Source organism: Scyliorhinus canicula, chromosome 3, assembly GCF_902713615.1.
Source record: "Scyliorhinus canicula chromosome 3, sScyCan1.1, whole genome shotgun sequence".
NCBI lineage: Eukaryota > Metazoa > Chordata > Chondrichthyes > Carcharhiniformes > Scyliorhinidae > Scyliorhinus > Scyliorhinus canicula.
Genome location: NC_052148.1, coordinates 205,025,022 through 205,049,674, shown reverse-complemented (window position 1 = coordinate 205,049,674; position 24,653 = coordinate 205,025,022). Strand labels below are relative to the sequence as shown.

Sequence of the window (24,653 nt, the reverse complement as noted above, 5' to 3'; positions counted from 1 at the left end):
CACCCCCTCTCTCCAACTCACTTTGGAAGCAGGTTGTGTTGTTCCTTGTGTCTGAATAAAGCTCGTAGTCTTACAGTTGAAGTAGATGCTTTATTTTGAGTTTGTGCTCTCTCCAGCACTTAAACTACGTTACATCTGTGCTGCTTTCTGTGTCCTGTTCCCAGCTACCGTTCCTGTCTATCTCTATTTATACCTCTCCCATGCTCCTTCTAGTACTTGCTCAGTTGTATTGCATCTACATTGACCCCTTGCATATATAACAGATATACAGATCACTACACAGGTGTGAGGTTGACGCGAGTGCATCGCTGAAGACTTTTGCCTGGTAATAGCTTCCAAGCCGTATGCATATGGCCTCTGTGAGGGGACGGAGAAAATGACTTCTTTACAGCTTCTGAACGTTGCAGCAGGATATGCTGTGCAACCTCTGATTCAAAGTGGGCTGTTAGCGGCGTGTGCAGCAGCATGGCTGCCTTGCCATCTGCGGCAATGGTTTTCCATGCCCATCCACCCCAACCCCATAGCCCACCTCCTGGCCACCCTCCGCTACTATTAAACTCCAATAATGCAGAAACTGTTGCTGTGGAGAATCAGGCGATAGATTCTAACTGCTGCACTCGACAGTCCCAGCTTTAAGAATTCAATCGCGTTAATGAACAGCGTGGAGTGTTGGAGGAGCCTGTCACATACATGGAGTACCACAGGAGTGACGAAGCCGGAAAAGGCATCGGTTTAAGAATACCTACATTCCATTAGGATTTCTAAAGTGGCCCACTTGTGATCTCAGTGCTCACTCCAAAGAATGTTTAGCTGATGGAAGTCCGAACTGCAGTAATACCAGAGCTGGAGATTATCTGCCATGTTCTGATGTGTTAGGCAGGCTGGGTCTATGTGGACTGTGTTTGATGCAGTGTAGCGAGAGACAGACTTCCAACACTTGATAAGATGCAACACGATTTTATTTAACAGCTAACTATTTACATATCCGACTGTGGGTTGACACTATGTTGACTTGACTGGAGACCGGATGCTAGCCTGACCAGGCTTACTGACTACCACATGGTGTTTGCATTGACTATGTTCACGAGCTCTGACTGTCCCAGAGGCTGGATCCCGAAAGAGCAGGAAAGCTGGTGCCCTCTGGCTTTATAGTGGTCGTGTCCCGTCTGGTGATTGGCTGCTGTGTTCTGTGTATTTACTGGTCATCCTGTGTGTCAATGACTGCCTATCTGCACTCCATTATATGCATAGATGTATATTATGACAGGTTCCACAATGCACATGTGCGGAATACCTGAGTGCAGCATGAAAGAATCAGCTCTGCGACTGTAGAGCAACAGTGTTGTATAATTTGGCATTTTCTGACTTTAGAGGAAGCAGGAGAAGAAAAGTGGAAGGAGCACAGCCCACAGTGATATCAGTAAAACTGAAAGACACGTCAATGTTAAACTTTAAAGCTCCGTTTGTAACAGCCTTTTATCCTTGTACAAAACTGGACAGCAGTAAGCACAGATTTAAAAACATCACTTACTGTTTGAGTACTGTTTGATGTCTCTGTCTCATTGCTCCCTCTCGATGGCAGCACCTGGAGAAGATGGATATAGTTACTGCTGAGGTAACTTTGGGGACATCATTGCTATAACTCGCATTGAAATGGAAATTTTAACAGGAGGAAGTATCTCAGAAAGCACTTCACAAATAGGAAGCAAAAACAGATATCCAGGAAGGGAAGAGTAGTGGGTAGAAAAGAGGACATTTTGGACCTTTGCCAGCGTGTGGTTTTCTGACAACTCCATTACCATCTCCCTGTCCTTTCTCTTTGCCCATTTATATTTGTCTCCGCAACATTTATTCCGTTTCTTTTTGATTAATATTTTAATCTCTGTGTCAGTCGCTACTTGTGGTCAAGCATTCCATGTGCAAAGATTCTTCTCCCACATCTTCAATTATCTCTGCTCTCTTACTCAATTATCAATCATTGGCCATGGGCATTTGAGGCTCTGGAATGTGTGCCACCATCAGGGCCGGATCAGGAATTCCCAGACATTCAGTTCTCCCACCTTATCAACATAGTGATTACTCAATAAACCCACATGTGCGTGATTAAGCATTGGCCATCAGCTGTGTGTGTGTGCTGCCTGTTGTGTTTTGCTTCTTCGTGTAGCATAAGCTGCTTCCTTGATGTACACTCTGACAAAGGAAGGTTCAGACTTGGAGATAGCTTTAACACATTTATTAAACTGTTAACAATTCTCCTACTTGAGTTCGACTCTCCTGCTAATCTTACCACAGTAACTCAGTCTAACTAACCAGTCTGCTTTTATCCATGCGGTGGGTGTGATGCTTCTGATCGGCCCCTGTCTCTCTGAGTGCCACCTATGGAAAAAGAAAGAGCATGTGTGCCCTGTCCTTTTATATGGGTTGCCCCCTTGTGGTAGTGTCACCTCTGGGTGTCTTGACTGCCCATTGGTCGTGTCCTATTCTATGTGTTCATTAGCTGTATGTCTGCATGTCATGATGTCTCTGGTGCTCCCTCTAGTGTTTACTTAGTCTTAGTGTATTTACATTAACCCCTTGTGTATTTACAGTGATGCACATCACCACACTGCCTGGCCACGCGCCATCAAACTCCTACAGTGCAGAAGGAGGCCATTCAGCCCATTGAGTCTGTACCAACCCTCTGAAACAGACCCCTACATAGGCCCACCCCCCATTCTATCCCTGTAACATAACCCCACCTAACCTGCAAATCCCTGGACACTAAGGGGTAATTTAACATGGCCAATGCACCTAACCTCCGCATCTTTGGACACTAAGTGGCATTTTCACATGGTCAATCCACCTAACCTGTGCATCTTTGGACTGTGGGAGGAAACTGGGGCACCCGGAGGAAACATGTCTCCGAAACTCAATTCATCTACCAATAAAAGCTAACACACCGTACGCCTTCTTAACAACCCTCTCAACCTGGGTGGCAACTTTCAGGGATCTATGGACATGGACACCGAGATCTCTCTGCTCGTCCACACTACCAAGAATCTTACCATTAGCCCAGTACTCTGTCTTCCTGTTATTCCTTCCAAAATGAATCACCTCACACTTTTCTGCATTAAACTCCATTTGCCACCTGTCAGCCCAGCTCTGCAGCTTATCACCTGGGGCGATAGGTGCGGGAAAGTCGATATCTGCCTCCGCACAAAGTCCCTCACTTGCACGTATCGAAACCCATTCTCACCAGGCCGCTCAAACTCCTCCTCCAGCTCTTCCAAGCACAGAAAGCCCCCGCCTATAAACAAATCCCCAAACCGCTCGATCCCCGCCGACTGCCAGCCCTGAAACCCCCCCATCCAGATTCCCCGGAGCAAACCGGTGGTTGCCACATATCAGTGTCCACACCGACGCCGCCTCCAGCCCCATGTGCTTTTGTCACTGTCCCCACACCCTCAGGGCTGCCACCAATACCGAGCTTGTGGATTACCGAGCCGGCGAGAACAGCAGAAGTGCCGTTACCAATGCCCCGAAACCTGTTCCCCTACGTGAGGCCGCCTCCACCCACTCCCACACCAACCCGTCCCTACCACCCATTTCCTGACCATCGCTATATTCGCAGTTCAGTAGTAATTTATGAAGTTCGGTCCCCCACCTCCCCAACCCCACTCCAGCAGCACCTTCTTCACCCACGGGGTTTTACCCGCCCACACAAACCCTGAGATCACCACATTCACTTTCCTGAAAAACGCCTTGGGAATGAAGATTGGGAGACTCTGAAATACAAACAAGAACCTCGGGAGAACCGTCATCTTCACCGTCTGAACCCTCCCCGTCAGTGACATCGGGAGCAAATCTCACTTTCTAAAGTCCTCCCTCATCTGCTCCACCAACTGCGCCAGATTTAACTTATGCGGCTGCACCCATCCCCATGCCACCTGAACCCCCAAATATCGACCCCCTCCCCCAGCCCTAAGACCCCATAATCCCCCCAATACCACCCAATGGGTCTGAAATATTTAGTAACAAATGATCCGCGTAAAGCGAGACCCTGTGCTCCCCCCTTCACTCATTCCCCCCCTCCACCCCCGTACTATCCCCTGCCGGTTCCTCGAGCTCTCAGCACCATCGCCAACAGCTCTATAGCCAGGGCAAAGAGCAGTGGGTAGAATGGTCACCCCTGTCTCATCCCCCCGGTGCAGCCTAAAGTAGTCTGAGTTCACACAGTTCGTCCGCACACTCGCCGCCGGTGCCTGGTACAGCAGCCGGATCCAGTCTGCAACACCCTGCCCCAACCCACACCACCTCAAAACCTCCCATAAATCGTCCCACCCCACCCAATCGAAGGCCTTCTCCGTGTCTATGGCGACCACCACATCCACCTCTCGTCCCTCAGGGGTATCATTATCACATTCAGCAACCTCCTGATATTAGCCGCTAGATGTGGCCCCTTCACAAACCCCATGTGGTCCTCCGCTATCACCCCTGGCCCACTGTCCTCAATTTTCGAGGCCAAGATCTTGGCCAATAACTTGGCATCCACATTTAACAGTGAGATCGACCTATATGACACATACTGCTCCGGATCCTTATCCCGCTTCAAAATCAAGGAGATCGAGGCCTGCAACAGTGTTAGGGGGAGCAACCCTGCTCCCTCACCTCATTAAACGCCCTCACCAACAAGGGCCCCAGGACCCCCAAGAACGTTTTGCAAAACCCCACTGGCTATCCGTCTGGGCCCAGGGCCTTGCCCGACTGCATCACCTCCAGCCCCTCCACCACTTCTATCATCCAATGGGGTCACCCAGCCCCTCCACCAGTTCCTCTTTCACCCTCGGGAACTCCAACCCCTCCAAAAACCGCCTCATCCCCTCTACTTCGGCCGGGGGTTCCGACTCATACAGCCAACTGTAGAAATCCCTAAACACCCCATTCACCCCCACCAGGTCCAAAACCATGTTCCTCGCCCTGTCCTTCACTTTCCCGATCTCCCTCGCTGCCTCCCGCTTCTTCAATCAGCATCCTGCTCGCCTTCTCCCCATATTCATAAACTGCCCCTCCCACCCTCCTCAGCTGCCTGACCCCCTTCCCCCTGGATAACAACCCGAACTCCATCTGCAGCTTCTGCCGCTCCTTCAACAGCTCCATCTCCGGGGCTTCTGAATACCTCCTGTCTACGTGCCGAACCTCCTCCACTAGACTTTCCATCTCCACCTGCTCCGCCTTCTCCCTGAGTCCCCGTATCGAAATAAACTCCCCTCTCACCACTGCCTTCAATGCTTCCCACAACGTGGCCAATGAAACCTCCCCTGTGTCGTTTAGTTCCACGTACCCCCGAGTGGCCTCCCTCACCCTCTCACACACCTCCTCATAGGACAAAAGCCCCACATCCAGCCTCCATTGTGGGTGCTGGCTCCCCTTCCTTACTCATCCGCAAGTCCACAGAATACGGAGGCCCCTGCCATAGCCCCTCCTGGGCCAGTCCATGTCCTGCACCAGCCCATGTCCTGCACCTCCTCAGGCCCGCCCTCGGGCACCCACCGTCATCGATCCTCCCCAAACCACATTTCAGAAACCTGTCCCATGTCAGCGGTACCCACCCCCCCCCCCACAAAATAGTAACCCCGACCTCCATCAACAAACAAACCACCTGCTCGCCCCCCACTGTGCTTCTGTGAACTAGCCCACCCAGGTACCCTGCTAGCCCCCGCTGATACCCCCCCACCCCCTCCCCCCACCGCTCAAACACTATCGCGGTGCAAACTTTACAACACTCACCCAACACAAAGTCACCCACAGGTGCGCCGGGTACAGCATGCCAAGCTTCACCCCCTTCTTAAAGAGGGCAGTCTTCACGTTGTTGAATCCCGCTCTCCTCTTAGCCAATTCCGCACCCAGGTCCTGGTATATATGCAGCTCGTTACCCTCTCAGGTACAGCACCTCGTCTGCCTGGCCCACCTCAGAATTCGCTTCTTGCCCAGGAACCAGTGCAGGCGCACCACCATCTCTCTCGGCAGCTCGTTCCTCTGTGGCTTCCACATCAGCGCCTTGTGTGCCTGGTCCACTTCCAAGGGCCATGCAAATCCCCCCTCTCACAGCAGCCTCTCAGACATTCGAGTAATATACACGCTGGTGTCCGTTCCCTCCCTGCCCTCCAGTAGGCCGACGATCCTCAGATTTTGCCTGCGAGATCAATTCTCCAGGTGCTCCACTTTCTCCTGCAGCTACCCCTTGATCCCGCATCATCCCCATCTCAGCTGACATCGAGGTAAGCTGCTCCTTGTGCTCCCCCACCATCTTCTCCACCTTCTGGACAGCCTGGCTCTGGGCCTCCAACCTCATCTCCAGGCAGTCGATCTCCGCTTTTATCGGGTCCACCACCCTAGCCAGGTCCTCCAGATTCTCCTTCCTCTGCTGGGTAAACATCTCATTAAGGAAGCCCACCAGTTGCTCCGTCGACCATTGAGAGGGTCGGGTTGGTCACTGCCCCTCCCCCATCTTCACCTGTGTCGCAGGAACAACTCCAGCTATCTCCAACTGTTCCCTTCTTTTTCGACCACTTCTGGTCCATGAATCCATCCACCAGTGGGACACTCTCCCCTACCACCCCTCCTGCACCTTTTTTAATCAACAAATCCACCCGTTAGCCGGGGAAAAGGTCTGAAAATTCCACCACGAGTGGGAGCCACCAAATGTGCGACCACTCACACCATGGCTGCCACCGGAAGTCTTGGTTTCACGATTTTTAAAAGCAGAAGTGAACCTTGTCGTCGGGAACTCGGCCCATCAGAAGCGGAGAATCGCGGAGGCCCTGGAGAGTACTTGGGTTGGGCATGCTAATGATATGCAAATGGTGCCTACTATACGTGTGGAGTGAAACGCATTGACGCCATTTTCGAGGTGACAGAGAATCGTGATTTGGCGTCAAATCGGTGCCTGGCGCGATATTCTCCGCCAAATGGCATTTCCCGATTTCGGCGAAGGCTAACGGAGAATCCCGCCCATGCTCTCAGGCTCAATAAAACAAAATGCCAAATTGGGGTGGATACCATCACCTTTTTAGGGGACAGGCTCTCGGCACAAGGTCTGCAGTCGGATGACGCAAAGATAAAGGCCATTTTAACGATGCCACACCCCACAGACAAAAAAGGCATCTTATGCATACTATGGATGATCAACTTTGTGGGCAAGTTTATTCCCAACCTGGCCTCCAAAAGGTCCCAACTCCAAGACTCGACAAAAGAAGACGTGTTTGGAAGGTCTCTCAAACACGAGCAGGAATGGCAAGCATTGCGTATCTCATTCACGACAGCGCCAGTCCTTGCCTTCTTTGACCTGGCGAGAAAGACAAAGATTTCGACTGATGCGTCCCAGGATGTCCTTGGAGCGGTAATACTGCAGCAGGGTGCAGATGACAACTGGCTGCCGGTGGCAGACACGTCGAGAGCAATGTCCGAAACATAGTGCAGGTATGTGCAGATCGAAAAGGATGGGTTAGTCACGGGTTGAGGAAAATTCCATGATTATGTGTACGGTCTGCCGACATTTCTGGTGGAGACTGACCACAGGCCACTTGTTTCCATTGTGCAAAAGAATTTATGTCAAATGTCCCCAAGAATACAACGCCTAATGATGAAGCTCCAGCACTACGACTTTGAACTCATCTATACGCCACGCAAGTACTTTCAGTCACTGACAGGTTTTCTTGAGCCACAGGCAACAAAGAGGTAGGCCTGGTTGATGAGGATGTGCAACTACATGTCAATCTCGTCGCTGCGTCACTTCCAGTCTCTGGTGAGAAGTCGCGCCTAATAAAGGGCAGGAACAGCCAAGGACATGACCCCGCAAAAGTTAATCAAATGTCTCCAAGAAGGATGGCCTGAGTGTTCCTGCTCTGGGTACCACAATGCGCGCTCTGAATTGAGTGAGGTAAATGACAGCACGGGATTGTGATTCCGCATTCCTCGCGGCCGCTCATGCTTAAGAAGCTCCATGAAGGGCACCTGGCCATTGAGAAGGGCAAGCGCAGGGCCAGGGATACAATCTGTTGGCCAGGCATCACCCAAGACATTGCAGTCATGGTCGATCACTGTGACACGGGTCAGAAATTCCACTGCAAGCAAAACAAAGAGCTGATGCATGTGGGTGACCATCATTGTAAATCCGTGGTAGAAGGTGGGCATGGATCTGTTCCACTTTAATGAGAGCTTACCCTGTAGTTATGGACTACTTCTCGAACTACCTGGAGGTTGCACAGTTGGCGAACTTGACTGCTCGGTGTGTCATACAACATGCCAAAACAATTTTTGCCCGGCATGGTATACCAACTATTGTTAGGTTGGACAATGGGCCTTGTTGCAAAAATAATGAATGGTCACTATGATTTTAGGCACATCACCTCTAGTCCCCTATATCCCCAGTCGAATGGGAAGGCAGAAAAGGGTGTGCACATCGTAAAACAGCTGCTAAAGAAGGCCATTGATAGCAAGGAAGACATCTATGTGGCACTTCTAAGGTATCATTCGGCACCACTGGTCAATGGACTGTCACTGGCACATGAATACACAGTTACGGATGACCCTGCCTTCCATGGTCGCTTCCCTTGTAGATTGACAATTGGAGCAGAAATTTCTCTTTCAAAAGAGGAGCCATAAAGAGGTTTATGATGGATCCACATGGAAGCTCCAGCCACTGCATCCAGGTGGTACCGTCAGACTCGAGGATGCCAATGGCAATGGATAGTTAAAACTGACAAAGGTTTTGCAACAGGCAGGTCCATAGTCTTTTATGGTGCTTTCTGAGGATGGTTCAGTCTTGAGAAGGAATCGAAGAGCACTGTTGAAAGTGCAATGGCCTTTCGTGCTGGATCCAGCAGAAGAGCTAGTGTGCAATCCCAAACTTGAAGAGGACACAGACCACACATCAGAGCCAGCGACCAGAGAAGCATCCGCAGCAGTGAATACGGAACGAGCAGGAACACCAACTACAAATGAAGGTGGAACATGATCGCCGACTCAGCCAACACTCAGGAGATCAGCCAGATTATGTCGCAAGCCTGTCAGACTGAACTTGTAATAAAATGTGTACAGTGCATGTTTAAAGTTATCATGCATGTCAGGCCGTTTAAAGACCAGTCACATCTGTAAATATTAATGCCTCCAAATGAAGGGGGATATGGTGATATTCATGCACACGTAAATGTATATAGTATATATCAGTGCACATCGGTACGACCTCTGACCAGCAGGTGGCATCAGACACCTATCACATGACTTGAGATATTCGCCAGTTGGTAGTGGGAAGTAGGAGAGGGTAGTCACATTCAGAGTAGTTCTAGGAGAATTCACTGAATTCATTTAGTGGCCGTTGTCTGTATTATAGTTCCTGTGTTATCTTTGCACGTGCTTGTTAATAAATCATCTTTCTAGTTAAACTACTAGATTCTATGTGTACATCATTACAATGGTTGGCTCACAGAGCAACACAGTGAGCCTAGTTGGAACGGTCAATCGTCCTGGGGGCCCTGCGCAGTGCCATCCTCCAACACACACACACACACCCTACACCACCAACCTCACTGCCCCCACCCCCACCCCCACACAGCACACCCTCTACAACCAGCCCAGCCCATCCCTCACACCCATCTCATAGAGGATTGAGGCAGGCCAGAATGTTGGTGGAAAGGTGTTTATTCGTGACTATGTACAATTGTTGTGCCCTGACCCCAACCTTTAACCTGTGTGCTGTACCCGTGCCAACTTAACTGGTGTCTAACTTCCTTAATTCATGTGCTCTACCCCTCCATCTTGGTGTGACCACAGACAGCACATCAAACGTGGAGGCGCCCTGCCGTGCTTCTCGCCCTGTGACCTGTAGTTCCTTTGGCGGCATTTCTCTGGAGGGCCTGGGCCTGGATTGGCCCGGCCATCTTTCGGGTGGCATAGGTGGCGATGTGCTACCCTGTGCTGTTCGCTGCCCATCAGATCCACCAGTGTCAGGTGGGGGGTGGGGGGATTCAGAAGCATTGAGGGGTATCAGCCCCTCCTCTGTAGGAGGCACTGGCACAGACCCCGTCACTTCCTTCTCCTTCGGAAGGCTTGGTGGCCCCCAGGCTACTCCATGGGTCGAAGGTGAGGCTGGAGTGAGCTCCGGAGGCTCCGCTGTCACCTGGCACTGCCAGTCCTGGAGTCCTGCTCACGTCTCAATTAGGATCTTGATGCCAACAACCATGGAGCACAGAGACTGGGACACGTCCCTCAGCGAGTGTGACATGTCTCCCAGCACCTCGGTCATGCCCCTCAGCACCTCGGTCATGCCCCTCAGCACCTCGGTCATGCCCCTCAGCACCTCGGTCATGCCCCTCAGCACCTCGGTCATGCCTCTCAGCACCTCGGTCATGCCCCTTAGCACCTCGGTCATGCCCCTCAGCACCTCGGTCATGCCTCTCAGCACCTCGGTCATGCCTCTCAGCACCTCGGTCATGCCCCTTAGCACCTCGGTCATGCCCCTTAGCACCTCGGTCATACCCTTCAGCACCTCGGTCATGCCTCTCAGCACCTCGGTCATGCCCCTCAGCACCTCGGTCATGCCCCTTAGCACCTCGGTCATGCCCCTTAGCACCTCGGTCATACCCTTCAGCACCTCGGTCATGCCCCTCAGCACCTCGGTCATGCCCCTTAGCACCTCGGTCATGCCCCTTAGCACCTCGGTCATACCCTTCAGCACCTCGGTCATGCCCCTCAGCACCTCGGTCATGCCCCTCAGCACCTTGGCCAATTCCCTCTGTGACTCCGTCCTGTCCCTCTGTGATTGGCCCAGGTCAGCCAGTTTCTGGCCAATGCTCTCAGCGTCCTCAGCTATGACCCTTCGTGACTGGGCCACACTCTGGAGCACCACAGAAATGTCCATGTGGGCCGGTACATGGCTGCCTATGACTGGGTTTCCCTGTCCTGGGCCTCAGCCATTGACCACACAGTCTGCTCCAGGCTTTGGACACCTTGACCCATGGCTGCGATTTTCTGTCCAAGGCTTCCATAGCAAATGCCACCTGTTCAGTGTTGGCCTGGGTACCACACTTTGTTGGCATGATATCCTGCAGCTGAAGGTGATTGGACTCCTCCAACTGCACAGGAAGGCGCTGGTCAGTTGCTGACATCCCCTCCTGTAGACCCTGGCTCTGCATCTGCATCTTCTTTCCAGAAGCACAAAACCTGTCCAGGGAACAGCTTATTTGTGGGATCGGGCAGCTCTCCAACCAACCGCTCCCTCGGGGGTTCCTACCTCCACCTGATGTGCCACAGTAGGCATGACGTGCGCACCAGATGATAACCCAGGAGCCTCTTTGTTAAAATGCCCCACCGAGGTGATGGTATCTGGGATGGTGGAGGGTGCAGTTGACAGCAGTGATGAAACTGTGTCATCCCCGGACAGGTCCACTGGCGCGTTCTGGGGTCGCGGCCAGGGGCTGGTACCCAGGACGGACCAGAGTCATCAGATAGTGATCCTGCAAGACAACAGGCAAGACACATGGTAAGGTCTCAGAGTCACTTGCTACAGGGACATCTCTATGCATTCGGGTCTCACTTGGTTGAACCATGTCGACTTCTGCCTGGGAGATAGGCCTCTCTCCCACCTCCCTGGCTAACTCCATTGCCCTCTGCTCGGCGACACTTCATATTCTCAGGTCTGGCTCGCCCCCTCCGGTCTTCTCCCGCTCTCGGCAGTTATGGGCCATCTTTTCCTGAGGGACAGAAAATGGGCATTGTGAGACACCTGGATGCAGGTTACACTGGGGGGGTCTGTAGCTGGTTGTCCGTGTGTGCAAGGCACCTGGCCATTGGGAATGGTACAGGTGTTGGGGGGTGGTGAAGGGCGGGATGTCAGGGCATTGCTGGCAGATGGCTTCTGAAGAGGGTGAGGGACGTGGGTGGTGCCAGGGACACAGAGCTGGTCACTCACCCGGGCTGACCTAAGGAGTGTGTGGGGATTGCAGTGCGTATAAGAAGCTCCAGCTTGTCAAACACTCCAGTGCCAAACCTAACCCCACCGAATCTGATGATGGCAGGAATTGGGATTGCCCAAGTTCCACATGAGCAGAGTGTTGGCCTATTAGCAAGTCCGGAATAGCTTCGGAAACTAGCGCTTCCAACGGTTATGGGAAACTTTCCCAATTAAGTCCCAGCATCAACACTTGAGGGGAGATTATCCATTTGAGAGATGGGCGGGATTCCCCGCTTGCTGACGGCGAAATTGCAAAACACGATCGGGTGGAGAAGAACTTCCGACGCCAAATTTGGGGTCGGCGCCGGTTTGAGGCCAAATCGGAATGCTCCGGCACTCCGAAAATTTGTCGCTCGTCGCACGGGGTTAAAGTACAGTAGGCGTATCATTAACGGGCCTGACACCCTATTCTCCGGGTCTTCCGAGATTACCCACCTCCGATGGGCGAGTTCTCGATGGCGTGGTTCACTTATGGTCTCAAACATCAGGAACCTGGTGTCGTAGCTGCTGGGCGAGAGAGAAGAGGAAGGAAATGGCGTAGATTGTCTGCGGGCTGCATGCCTGGACACCCACCATGCTCACCGAGGTGCGGGGGGGGGGGGGGGGGGGGGGGGGGGGGGTTGCTGCCAGGGCCGGGGAGGGAGTGGGGGGGGGAACAGGCCGGAAAGCCGGTATGCCCCCCAATGGACTGTGGCGGTGCCAAGGCACCGACCGCCATTACGGTGGCCATCTTGCTGCGCATCCACTGACCACCCACCTTGGCCCCCAGTTCTACAGTGACACTGGTCGTATGGGTGCGCCCAACTCCGTACTCCACTGCCACAGTGCGCCCCCCCCAAACACCCTGCCCAACCAGCCGCCACACACCGGCAGACCACCCAGGGCCACACCCACGGTGGCCCCAAGTGAGGGCAGCCAAAGGCACCCCTGGCAGCAGAGACGATGTCACCGATAGTGCCGGATACCGATGGCGCAGGGATGCGGGGTTCTTGGAAGGACATGTGTGAGCAGAGCCCGCAGTGTCAACCGGGGCCACCGTGTAGCCCATGGAACCTGGTTGGACACGGGAGTATGCGCCATGCTAAAATGTTGGCCTTCCACCCATGCAGACAATGGCGTTCAACCAGAAATGCTGGCCAACGTGGCGATGGTTGCAGCCCTGCGAGATGCCCTGTGGCCACTTGAGCGGGGGCTGCTCAGAGAGGAGGGGGAAGCTACAGCAGCGGAGCAGGCAGCAGAGGACCAGGCTGCAGAGGACCAGGCAGCAGAGGACCAGGCTGCAGAGGGACGGGCTGCAGAGGGACGGGCTGCAGAGGACCAGGCAGCAGAGGACCAGGCTGCAGAGGACCAGGCTGCAGAGGGAAGGGCTGCAGAGGACCAGGCAGCAGAGGACCAGGCAGCAGAGGACCAGGCAGCAGCGGAGCAGGCAGCAGAGGACCAGGCTGCAGAGGGACGGGCTGCAGAGGACCAGGCTGCAGAGGACCAGGCTGCAGAGGACCAGGCTGCAGAGGGACGGGCTGCAGAGGACCAGGCTGCAGAGGGACGGGCTGCAGAGGACCAGGCAGCAGAGGACTAGGCAGCAGAGGACCAGGCTGCAGAGGGACGGGCTGCAGAGGGACGGGCTGCAGAGGACCAGGCAGCAGAGGACCAGGCTGCAGAGGACCAGGCAGCAGCGGAGCAGGCAGCAGAGGGACGGGCTGCAGAGGGATGGGCTGCAGAGGACCAGGCTGCAGAGGACCAGGCTGCAGAGGACCAGGCAGCAGAGGACCAGGCAGCAGAGGACCAGGCTGCAGAGGGACGGGCTGCAGAGGACCAGGCTGCAGAGGGACGGGCTGCAGAGGACCAGGCTGCAGAGGACCAGGCTGCAGAGGACCAGGCAGCAGAGGACCAGGCAGCAGCGGAGCAGGCAGCAGAGGACCAGGCAGCAGAGGACCAGGCAGCAGAGGACCAGGCTGCAGAGGGACGGGCTGCAGAGGACCAGGCTGCAGAGGACCAGGCTGCAGAGGACCAGGCAGCAGAGGACCAGGCAGCAGAGGACCAGGCAGCAGCGGAGCAGGCAGCAGAGGACCAGGCTGCAGAGGACCAGGCTGCAGAGGACCAGGCAGCAGAGGACCAGGCAGCAGAGGGACGGGCTGCAGAGGGACGGGCTGCAGAGGGATAAGTGACGGCCACACAGGCTGGAGGGCCGGCTGCCCAACACGTCGTGGAGGAGGAGGTGCCAAGGAGGGGCCACATGAGGCCTCATGTGTACCGGCACCGCCAGTTATTCGAGGAACTCCCGGACCGGGCATGCCGTCGGAAACTCCGGCTGAGCAGAGAGACAGTGCGACACATCTGCCAGTTGATGGCATACCTGGCACAGTGGGGGTATAGGGGAGGACACCCGCTCCCAGTGACCGTCAAGGAGACGGTCTCCCTGAACCTCTACACGATGGGGTCCTTCCAGTTGCTGAGTGGGGACCTGTCCAGGATATCACAGACCTCGGCGCAGAGGTGCATCTGCGCCATCACAGAGGCCCTATATGCCCAGGCGATCATTACATCCAGTTCCATGTGAACCGAGCCCACCAGGATGCCTGGGCAGCGGCATTCGCTGCCATCGCCGGGATGTCCCAGGTCCAGGAGATGACAGACAGGATGCATGTTGCCCTATAGGCACCTGCGGATAACAGGCCGCTCCACACTAACCAAAGGGGGTAGCACGGAAGCATAGTGGTTAGCACAATTGCTTCACAGCACCAGGGTCCCAGTGGGTCACTGTCTGTGCGGAGTCTGCACGTTCTTCCCGTGTGTGTGTGGGTTTCCTCCGATGCTCCGGTTTCCTCCCACAGTCCAAAGATGTGCAGGTTAGGTGGATTGGACATGATAAATTGCCCTTAGTGTCCAAAATTGCCCTTAGTGTTGGGTGGGGTTACTGGGTTATGGGGATAGGGTAGAGGTGTTGACCTTGGGTCGGGTGCTCTTTCAAAAAGAGCCGGTGCAGACTCGATGCACCGAATGGCCTCCTTCTGCACTGTAAATTCTTTGAACTACTCAATGAATATCCAGCTAGTCTATGACCATCAGCTGTGCATCGTGCACCTCTGCGCCCGATACCCAGGCAGCGTGCACGATTCCTTCATCCTGGCACACTCGGTGATTCCTGACATGTTCGAGGGGCATCCCCCCACCCTGGCTCCTGGGCGACAGGGGTTACCCGCTGCGGCCGTGGTTGATGACACCTATCCGGAGTCCACAGATGCACAGAGCGACGTGGACACCCGCTACATCGACGCCCGCTAGAGTGATTAGGAGTGTGATGGAGCAGTGCTTAGGCATCCTGAAGATGTACTTCAGGTGGACCATGCCTGGACTGCTCTGGGGGGAGCCTCCAGCATGATGCTGTGAGGGTCGCCCACTGAGTGGTGGCCTGCTGCTTCCTCCACAACATCACGCGGCAGACAGGCGATGCGCTGGAGGAGGAGGATGAGGAGGAAGGGCAGGCCTTGTCTAATGAGGAGGATACAGGGGCGGGGGATGATGAGCAGGACATGGGGCCCATGTAGGCACAGGAGGTGGCACGGCATCATCGCCAGGGCCAATGCCCACGGGACGCTCTGATCGCCTCCAGGTTCACCAACTAGGAGGGAGGGGGTGGAGAGGCGGGGGGGGGGGGGGGGGGGGGGCTGCTGGCCAGGGGCACAGACATCACATCCCAGACCCAGATTCACTCACCTCCCACACTGCCAAACAGCCCGCATGCACGCCCCTCCGCCATACATGCCTGCGGCACTACAAGCTGGGGCCCTGGCTTGGCAGTGACAGCGGGTCCGCTCCATGGGATGGAGGATGATGACAGCCTGCTCTGCAATGAGAAAAAATGTTCCCAATGGTGGGGGTGTCCAGAACTAGGGGTCATAGTTTGAGGAGAAGGGGTAAACATTTTCTTTACCAGAGAGTGGTGAATCTGTGGAATTCACGACCACAGAAAGTAGTCGAGGCCAATGTTGTGTAATTTCAAGAAGGAATTACATATAGCTTTTGGGGCTAAAAGGATTACGGAAATGGGGGGAAGGCGGGGTCAGGGTATTGAACTTGATAATCAGCCATTATTATAATGAAAAGCGTAAAAGGCTTGAAGGGCCGAATGGCCTCCTCCTGTTTCTGTTTTCTATGTATCTCCTTGTTTATTTTCTGCCCCACTTCTTGACTACTGCTCGGGGGTCTGTACATAACTCCCATCGTGGTCTCTACTGCTTTGTGATTCCCTAAGCTCTACCCACACAGATTCAAGACCTTCTGACACGATATCGCTTCTTGCTATCGATTTAATCTAATTTCTTATCAATAAGGCAACTCTTCCCCCTCTGCCCATCTGACTGTCCTTTCAATCGGACACATATCCTTGGATATTTAGATCCCAGCCCTGATCCCCTTGCAGCCACGTCTCTGTGATGCCCACAACATCGTACCCTCACTAAATGTCTCCACTGGAAAGAAGAAGATCGTGTGTGCTGTGTCCTTTTATATGGGTTGGTGTAATGGCCCCCCTGTGGTAGTGTCACCTCTGGGTGTGTCGTGAATGCCCATTGGTCGTGTCCTATCTTACTGACCTATTGGTTGACTGTCTGTGTGTCATGTCTCTGGTGCTCCCTCTAGTGTCTAGCTCGGTCTAGTGTGTTCACATTAACCCCTTGTGTATTGACAGTGATGTATATCACCATACTCACAACATCGTACCAGCCAATTTCAATATGCACTACAAGGACATTTACCTTGTTCTATATACTGCGCGCATTTAGATACAACACCCTCAGACCTGCATTGACCGTCCCCCTTCTCATAATTGTCCCCTTATCTGCTGTCCTGAAGATGCCAGAGCTTGAGATTAGCTGCCACATTACACAATGCACGTGTGCAGAATATGTGAGTGCACCATGAATCAGCTCTTTGATTTCAACACTCTGCGACTGTAGAGCAACAGTGTTGTGTAATTTGGCATTTTCTGACTTTAGAGGAAGCAGGAGAAGAAAAGTGGAAGCAGCACAGCCCACAGTGATATCAGTAAAACTGAAAGACACGTCAATGTTAAACTTTAAAGCTCCATTTGTGACAGCCTTTTATCCTGGTACAAAACTGGACAGCAGTAAGCACAGATTTAAAAACATCACAGTACTTACTGGTATTGTGCTGTTTGATCTTTCATTGCTCCTTCTTGGTGGTGGCACCTGGAGAAGATGGATATAGTTACTGCTGAGGTAACTTTGGGGACATCATTGAACAAAGAACAAAGAAAGTACAGCACAGGAATAGGCCCTTTGGCCCTCCAAGTCTGCCCCGACCATGCTGCCCATTGATGCCTATCAATGACGACGAGACGAGAGTAGAGAGTAATCGAGGCTTTATTACGCAGAAATGGCTGCAGCTCGGAGAGCCCACACATTTATACTCCGCCTACTGGGCGGAGCCAGCAGACAGGGAACTACCCCGTACCTGTAATACAGGAGCCTTCCTGTAATACACCTCATATGCGATATATATACAACAGTGGTAACTACCACATTCACCCCCTGTTAAAAAAAGAGTCCAGCAGGGATGGTGGAAGACTATGTACATGTATATGTTAACAGTTTAGGAAAAGTTTACAAATTCAGACGATCGGGCGTCTTGATCCTCCGTTGCGAGCGCCGTCGTCACGGTGGCGATGCAGGCATTGGTTCTGTCGCTGGTGACTCCGGGAGCGTGTCGACCTTGTCTTCATCCCCGGGTGGGACCAAGGGGAGGATGAATCATCCTAGAGCGGGGGCTGTGGTGAGGTGCACTGGGGGGAGGAAGGGTGACGCCGGGGCAGGGTGGGGGGGGCGGTGTGGGGACCCAGCTGGCGCCAGGTCCCTGAGGGAGACTGTGTCTTGGCGGCTACGTAGGCGTACTGTGGGTTCTCATGGAGTAGCTGTACCCTCTCAACCAACGGGTCCGCCTTGTGGAGCCGCACGTGTTTGCGGAGGAGGACAGGTCCTGGAGCTGCCAGTCATGTTGGGAGCGAAACCCTGGAGGTGGACTTCCTGGGGAAGGCAAAGAGACGTTCATGGGGGGTTTCATTAGTCACAGTGTAAAGGAGCGACCAAATGGAGTGAAGGGCGTCGGGAAGGACCTCCTGCCAGTAGGAGACCGGGAGATTCCTGGACTGTAGGGCCAGCTGGACGGCCTTCCAGACCGTCCCATTCTCCTGCTCCACCTGCCCGTTTCCCCTGGGGTTGTAGCTGGTCGTCCTGCGCGAGGCGATGCCCTTGCTGAGCAGGTACTGACGCAGCTCATCACTCATAAATGAGGATCCCCGGTCGCTGTGAACGTAGGCGGGGAAACCAAACAGAGCGAAGATGGTGTTGAGGGCTTTGATGACGGTGGCAGACGTCATATCGGGGCATGGGACGACGAAGGGGAACCTAGAGTATTCATCAACCACGTTAAAAAAGTATGTGTTTCGGTCGGTGGAGTGGAGGGGCCCTTTGAAATCCACGCTGAGGCGTTCAAAGGGGCGGGAGGCCTTCACCAGGCGCGCATGGTCTGGCCGGTAGAAGTGCGGCTTACACTCCGCGCAGATGTGGCAGTCTCTGGTGATAGCCCTGACTTCCTCGATGGAGTAGGGCAGATTGCGGGCCTTTATGAAGTGAAAGAACCGGGTGACCCTTGGGTGACAGAGAGCGTCGTGTAGTGTCCGGAGTCAGTCCACTTGTGCGCTGGCACATGTACCTCGGGATAGGGCATCGGGGGGCTCGTTGAGCTTATGGGGTGATACAAAATCTCGTAATTGTAGGTGGAGAGCTCGATCCTACACCTCAAGATCTTATCATTTTTGATCTTGCCCCGCTGTGTGTTGTTGAACATGAAAGTAACTGACCGTTGGTCAGTGAGGAGAGTGAATCTCCTGCTGGCCAGGTAATGCCTCCAATGCCGCACAGCTTCAACGATAGCTTGGACCTCCTTCTCGACGGAGGAATGGCGAATTTCAGAGGCATGGAGGGTGCGGGAAAAGAATGCCACGGGCCTGCCTGCCTGGTTGAGGGTGGCGGCTAGAGCGATGTCTGATGCATCGCTCTCGACTTGGAAGGGGAGCGTCTCGTTGACCGCGTGCATCGCGGCCTTGGTGATGTCGGCCTTGATACGGTTGAAGGCCTGGTGAGCCTCTGCCGTCAGTGGGAAAACGGTGGTGTGAATGAGTGGGCGGGCCTTGTCCGCATAGTTAGGGACCCACTGGGCGTAGTACGAGAAGAACCCCAGGCATCGTTTGAGGGCCTTGGGGTAGTGGGGAAGGGGGAATTCCATGAGGGGGCGCATGCAATCGGGTTCGGGCCCTAGAACTCCATTTTGAACCACATAGCCAAGGATAGCTAATTAGTTTGTGCTGAACACATACTTCTCCTTGTTATAGGTTAGGTTGAGTAGTTTGGCGGTGTGGAGGAATTTGGAAAGGTTAGCGTCGTGGTCCTGCTGGTCGTGGCCGCAGATGGTGATGTTATCCAGGTACGGGAAGGTGGCCCGCAGTCCGTACCGGTCAACCATTCGGTCCATCTCCCGTTGGAAGACTGAGACCCCATTAGTGACGCCGAAGGGAACCCTAAGGAAGTGGTAAAGGCGGCCGTCTGCTTCAAACACAGTGTACGGGCGGTCCGCCTTGCGAATGGGGAGCTGGTGGTCGGCAGATTTCAGGTCCACTGTCGAGAAGACCCGGTATTGTGCAATCTGATTGACCATATCAGATATGCGTGGGAGGGGGTACGCGTCGAGCTGCATGTACCGATTGATGGTCTGACTGTAGTCAACGACCATCCTGTTTTTCTCCCCAGTTTTAACGACTACCACTTGGGCTCTGCAGGGGCTGTTGCTGGCCTCAATAATACATTCCCGCAGCAGCCGCTGGACCTCAGACCTGATGAAGGTCCTGTCCTGGGCACTGTACCGTCTGCCCCTGGTGGCGATGGGTTTGCAATCCGGGGTGAGGTTTGCAAACAGAAAACGGGTCGACCTTAAGGGTTGTGAGACCGCAGACAGTAAGGGGTGGTAGGGGCCCGCCAAATTTCAGGGTTAGGCTCTGGAGGTTGCACTGGAAGTCCAGGCCGAGTAGCAAGGCAGCGCAGAGGTTGGGGAGGACGTAGAGCCGGAAGCCGCTGAACTCTACGCCCTGGATGGTGAGGGTGGCGATGCAGTACCCCCGGATCACCACGGAGTGGGATCCAGAGGCCAGGGAGATTCTATGGTTAATGGGGTGTACCGTGAAGGAGCAGCGCCTTTCTGTATTGGGGTGTATGAAGCTCTCAGTGCTCCTGGAGTCCAGAGGGCATGATGTCTTGTGCCCATCGATCTTCACTGTCATCGACACGGAAGGCCCCTGGCTGGTCGGCGGCAGTTGCAGGCGATGAGTGGCCCAATGAGGTGCCCGACGAGCAGGGGTCCTGGGGCGGGGAAGATGGTGGCGCCCACAGGCCGCACGAGGTCTGAGGCGAGGAAGATGGCGGAGCCCACGGGTCACACGTTGGGGGTGCAGAGACAATAGCGGTGATCGAGCGGGCCTGGCACACAGCAGCGAAATGTCCTTTATTCCTGCAGGCCTTGCAGAGCATATTCCGCGCCGGGCAGCGCTGCGATTGCCAGGCCGTTTTGGCCATTGAACATCCTGAACTCCTGATTAGAGACAATTTTGTTAGGGTCGGTCTACATCCACCAGTGCCTCTTAGAAGGGTCTACCCTTGACCTCGCGGCAACCAAGAAACTCGAGATCTCACTCACAGTCGCCTCTCGCAATGTCTCGCCGTATGCCCCTGACTGCACGGGGGTGTGGCGCAGGCTTGGGGTTGGCTGGGGGCGGTCACTGGTGGGGGTCCACGATGGGGTGTTCGCTGGCGGGGTCCATGATGTCCAGGAGGGGGGGGGGCCGTGCGGTCAGGCGCATACGCCGAGACATTGCGACGGGCGACTGTGAGTGAGATCTCGAGTTTCTTGGTTGCCGCGAGGTCAAGGGTAGACCCTTCTAAGAGGCAGTGGTGGATGTAGACCGACCCTATGCCTGTCACAAAATTGTCTCTAATCAGGAGTTCAGGATGTTCAATAGCCGAAACGGCCTGGCAATCGCAGTCCCTCGCCAGGGCGAGCAGGGCACGCCAGAAATCTTCCACAGACTCACTGGGGAGTTGATGCCGCGTGGACAGGAGGTGCCTGGCATAGATCTTGTTGATCTGCTGAATGTAGTTCTCCTTCAGTAGCGCCATGGCCTCAGCGTAGGTTGGTGCCTCCCGGATGAGGGGAAAGATATCGGAGCTCAGCCGTGTATACAGGATCTGGAGCTTCTGTGCCTCTGAGGGTGGTTCTGTCTTAGATCAGATGTAGGCTTCGAAGCAAGCTAGCCAATGGGCGAAGGCCGACTTGGCATTGTCTGCTTGAGGGTGCAGCTGCAGAGATCCATCGCTGTAAAATCTCTGCGTAATAAATTGATGTACTATCAATTACGACGAGACGAGAGTAGAGAGTAATCGAGGCTTTATTACGCAGAGATATATAGCCTCCTGCAGTTGCTGCCGAAATGGCTGCAGCTCGGAGAGCCCACACATTTATACTCGGCCTACTGGGCGGAGTCAGCAGGCAGGGTTCTACCCCGTACCTGTAGTACAGGGGCCTTACCGTAATACACCTCATATACGATATATATACAACAGTGGTGACTACCACACCCATCTAAACTAAAATCTTCTACACTTCCGGGGTCCGTATCCCTCTATTCCCATCCTATTCATGTATTTGTCAAGATGCCCCTTAAACGTCACTATCGTCCCTGCTTCCAGCACCTCCTCTGGCAGCGTGTTCCAGGCACCCACTACCCTCTGTGTAAAAACCTTGCCTCGTACATCTCCTCTAAACCTTGCCCCTCGCACCTTAAATCTATACCCCCTAGTAATTGACTCTTCTACCCTGAGAAAAAGTCTCTGGCTATCCACTCTATCTATGCCCCTCATAATTTTGTAGACCTCTATCAGGTCGCACCTCAACCTCCTTCATAGAATTTACAGTGCAGAAGTAGGCCATTCGGCCCATTGAGTCTGCACCAGCTCTTGGAAAGAGCACCCTACCCAACCCGACACCTCCACCCTATCCCCATAACCCAGTAACCCCACCCAACACTAAGGGCAATTTTGGACACTAAGGGCAATTTAGCATGAGCAATTGATACCAATCAGTCCAGTCGAAACGGTAGTTAACAAGAACTGTGGTTTTAATCAGCTAGAATGTGGCTACCAGTAGCTCCTCCCGCACTGAGAGGCTGTCCCGGATCGATGGGTTATATACCTTCTCAGAGGGGCGGAGCCACAGGCGGAGCCAACAACAACATCAGCACAACAACAGTAACAGTGAGTAAATACAATAATATATACAACAGCCATACGTGGCTCACCACACCAATCCACCTAACCTGCACATCTTTGGACTGTGGGAGGAAACCGGAGCACCCGGAGGAAACCCACGCACACACGGTGAGAACATGCAGACTCCACACAGACAGTGACCCAAGCCAGGAATCGAACCTGGGACCCCGGAGCTGTGAAGCAATTGTGCTAACCACTGTGCTACCGTGCTGAGAACTCACAGTTCCAGCGAGCTACCACTCACATTGAAATCGAAACTTTAACAGGATGTTCAAACACTTCACAAATTGGAGACAATGAAGTAAAAGTCCAGGAAGGAAAGAGGAGTGAACGAGAGATTGGTCAGGCATACTGAAAAAAATACTACATTAGAATCAGAGGAATTTCAGCGCGGAAAGAGGGCATTTTGGACCTCTGCTTGTGCGAGGTTTGCAATTAGAACTGTGGACTCGAAAACAATCTTTGCTTATTTACATTTTTCTTCTCAATAGTTATCCAGTTTCCTTTTAACTAATATTTTAATCTGTGTATCATTAGCCACTTCTGATCAAATTTTTCAGTGTACAGATAGCCTTCTCCCACAACCTCCAACAATCAGAGCCTATGCTGTGTTGTCATTCATTTGTCAATCATTGGAAACAATCTTTCATGATTTACCCACTCGAATGTACCATTTCAATTTTCACTGTTCTTGTGACAGAAAAGCTGGGAATCCATGGAAGCCACTAATTTCAATCTCATAAACGAGCTGGAAGTTGAATGCAGCAGCCTCCCGAAAATTACCCGACTCTCCAGGCGAGCCATTTGGTATTCCTTTTCATAAACTTGAAGCAAGTGCGATGGCGCCTGAGGGGAAATGAGGAAGTGAGCAGCCATTTCAATTTGCTGGCAAGCAGCTCAAAGGCACCGGAGCTGCTGCCCCAGCGCTCGATTGGGTTGCGGGGGTATGGGGTGAGGAACTTTGTGTCTGTGAGGCCTTCAATCCATCTTTAAATATTGTGGAGGTCCATAACCGGGGCAACCACAGCTTCAGTTTGTCTGTCCTACCAGGACAAAGACATGCTGAAGCTTCTCTCCTGAAAGTCAACTTCACCTGCTTTGACTGTGAGCAGCCTCCAGCTTCACAGATAATCCAAATGGGGAATTAGCCTTGTTAGTTGTGGGAGGTCTTTACGCTCCAGAACTCTCAAGTGATTCCTCGAAGGCACAGCCCCTGACCAACCCACCAGTTAACCGATTGAACCGACTCCCTGCACAACTGGCTCCTAAGATCCATTCAGTGCTGAAGAGTCTGGCTTCTCCTCTCCAAACTACAAAACCTGGGAATGCAGGGTCCTGGCAAGAAGGCTGATTCAACATTGCGTCTTCTACTTAAAGGCACATCCCAATTATGAGACCATGGACCAAAATAATAAAATACAATAAAATAAATTGGAACAAAGGAAATAAATAGGAAGGAAATTTTCAAAACAGAACATACAAGAAACCCTGTGGCATAGTTGATTTGAGGATGACACTCTTTGATACTTTATTCTTCAATACAAGCCCAGCCGGATAAGCATAAATAGGCTTGCTGACAGTGAGAGTACTGCCGTTGTCTACATTTAGCCAAGTGTACATAACAGCGGAATTCACTGCTCCCCTCACCTGAGGCCTTTATCTGCAGCTTCATCTCTAACAGTGCAACACTGAGATCAATTGTACCCCCTCCAACTTATTACACCTGCTAACTCAGCAAAGCCCTTGAATAGAACTGGGATCAATGTATCACTCAATCCCACACGGAGCAGCACATCAACTCAGATTCCCCAGGCAGTGCACATTACAGAAAAATCCACCAAGTGTTTGATCATGCAGTTATCGGTGTTATTGTTTCTGAACGCTACTCTCGCTGTGGGATTAATTAAAGCTGTTACCTTTCGTTCATCTGCCACAATCGAGAAGCACATCAAAAACAGCAGAGGCACTGAGAGAATCATGGTAAAACTCATTCTCCTGAATGCTCCTCAATCACTATTGGGAAATAATAGCTCCCACTCTGCCCAGGCATATCAATGTTTGAGGATTAATTTTCAACCAAACATTGCATAAGTCAGTCATCGATTAGATCAGATCCTTATGAGGTGAAACTGTGGCTGACAGCTCCTGTGTTTTGAGCGCTATAAGAGCCATTAGGGGTCCAAACTGGTGTTCACAGCACGCACACCAAATACCATCTGGATGAGCACACCAGAATGCACACATTTAACTTCCAGCAGAGATACAGGGCAGGG

The 24,653-nt window shown here is 53.2% G+C and overlaps 1 protein-coding gene across 2 annotated transcripts in view; it reads right to left on the bottom strand.

The window, feature by feature from the left end:
* The window catches only part of cfi (complement factor I), a 92,309-nt gene extending 67,858 nt beyond the window's left edge, over positions 1 to 24,451 (bottom strand). Inside the window, exons 1-3 of one of the 2 annotated variants that reach the window (XM_038792049.1) lie at positions 24,297 to 24,451; positions 17,149 to 17,196; positions 1,532 to 1,585 (exon numbers count right to left, since the gene is read on the bottom strand). In XM_038792049.1, coding sequence (XP_038647977.1) covers positions 1,532 to 1,585; positions 17,149 to 17,196; positions 24,297 to 24,371 — 177 coding nt within the window. In that variant the 5' untranslated portion in view covers positions 24,372 to 24,451. The remainder of the gene's footprint in view (positions 1 to 1,531; positions 1,586 to 17,148; positions 17,197 to 24,296) is intronic. The other variant, XM_038792050.1, reaches the window with a different exon arrangement.
* Between the last annotated feature and the right edge of the window lie 202 nt (positions 24,452 to 24,653).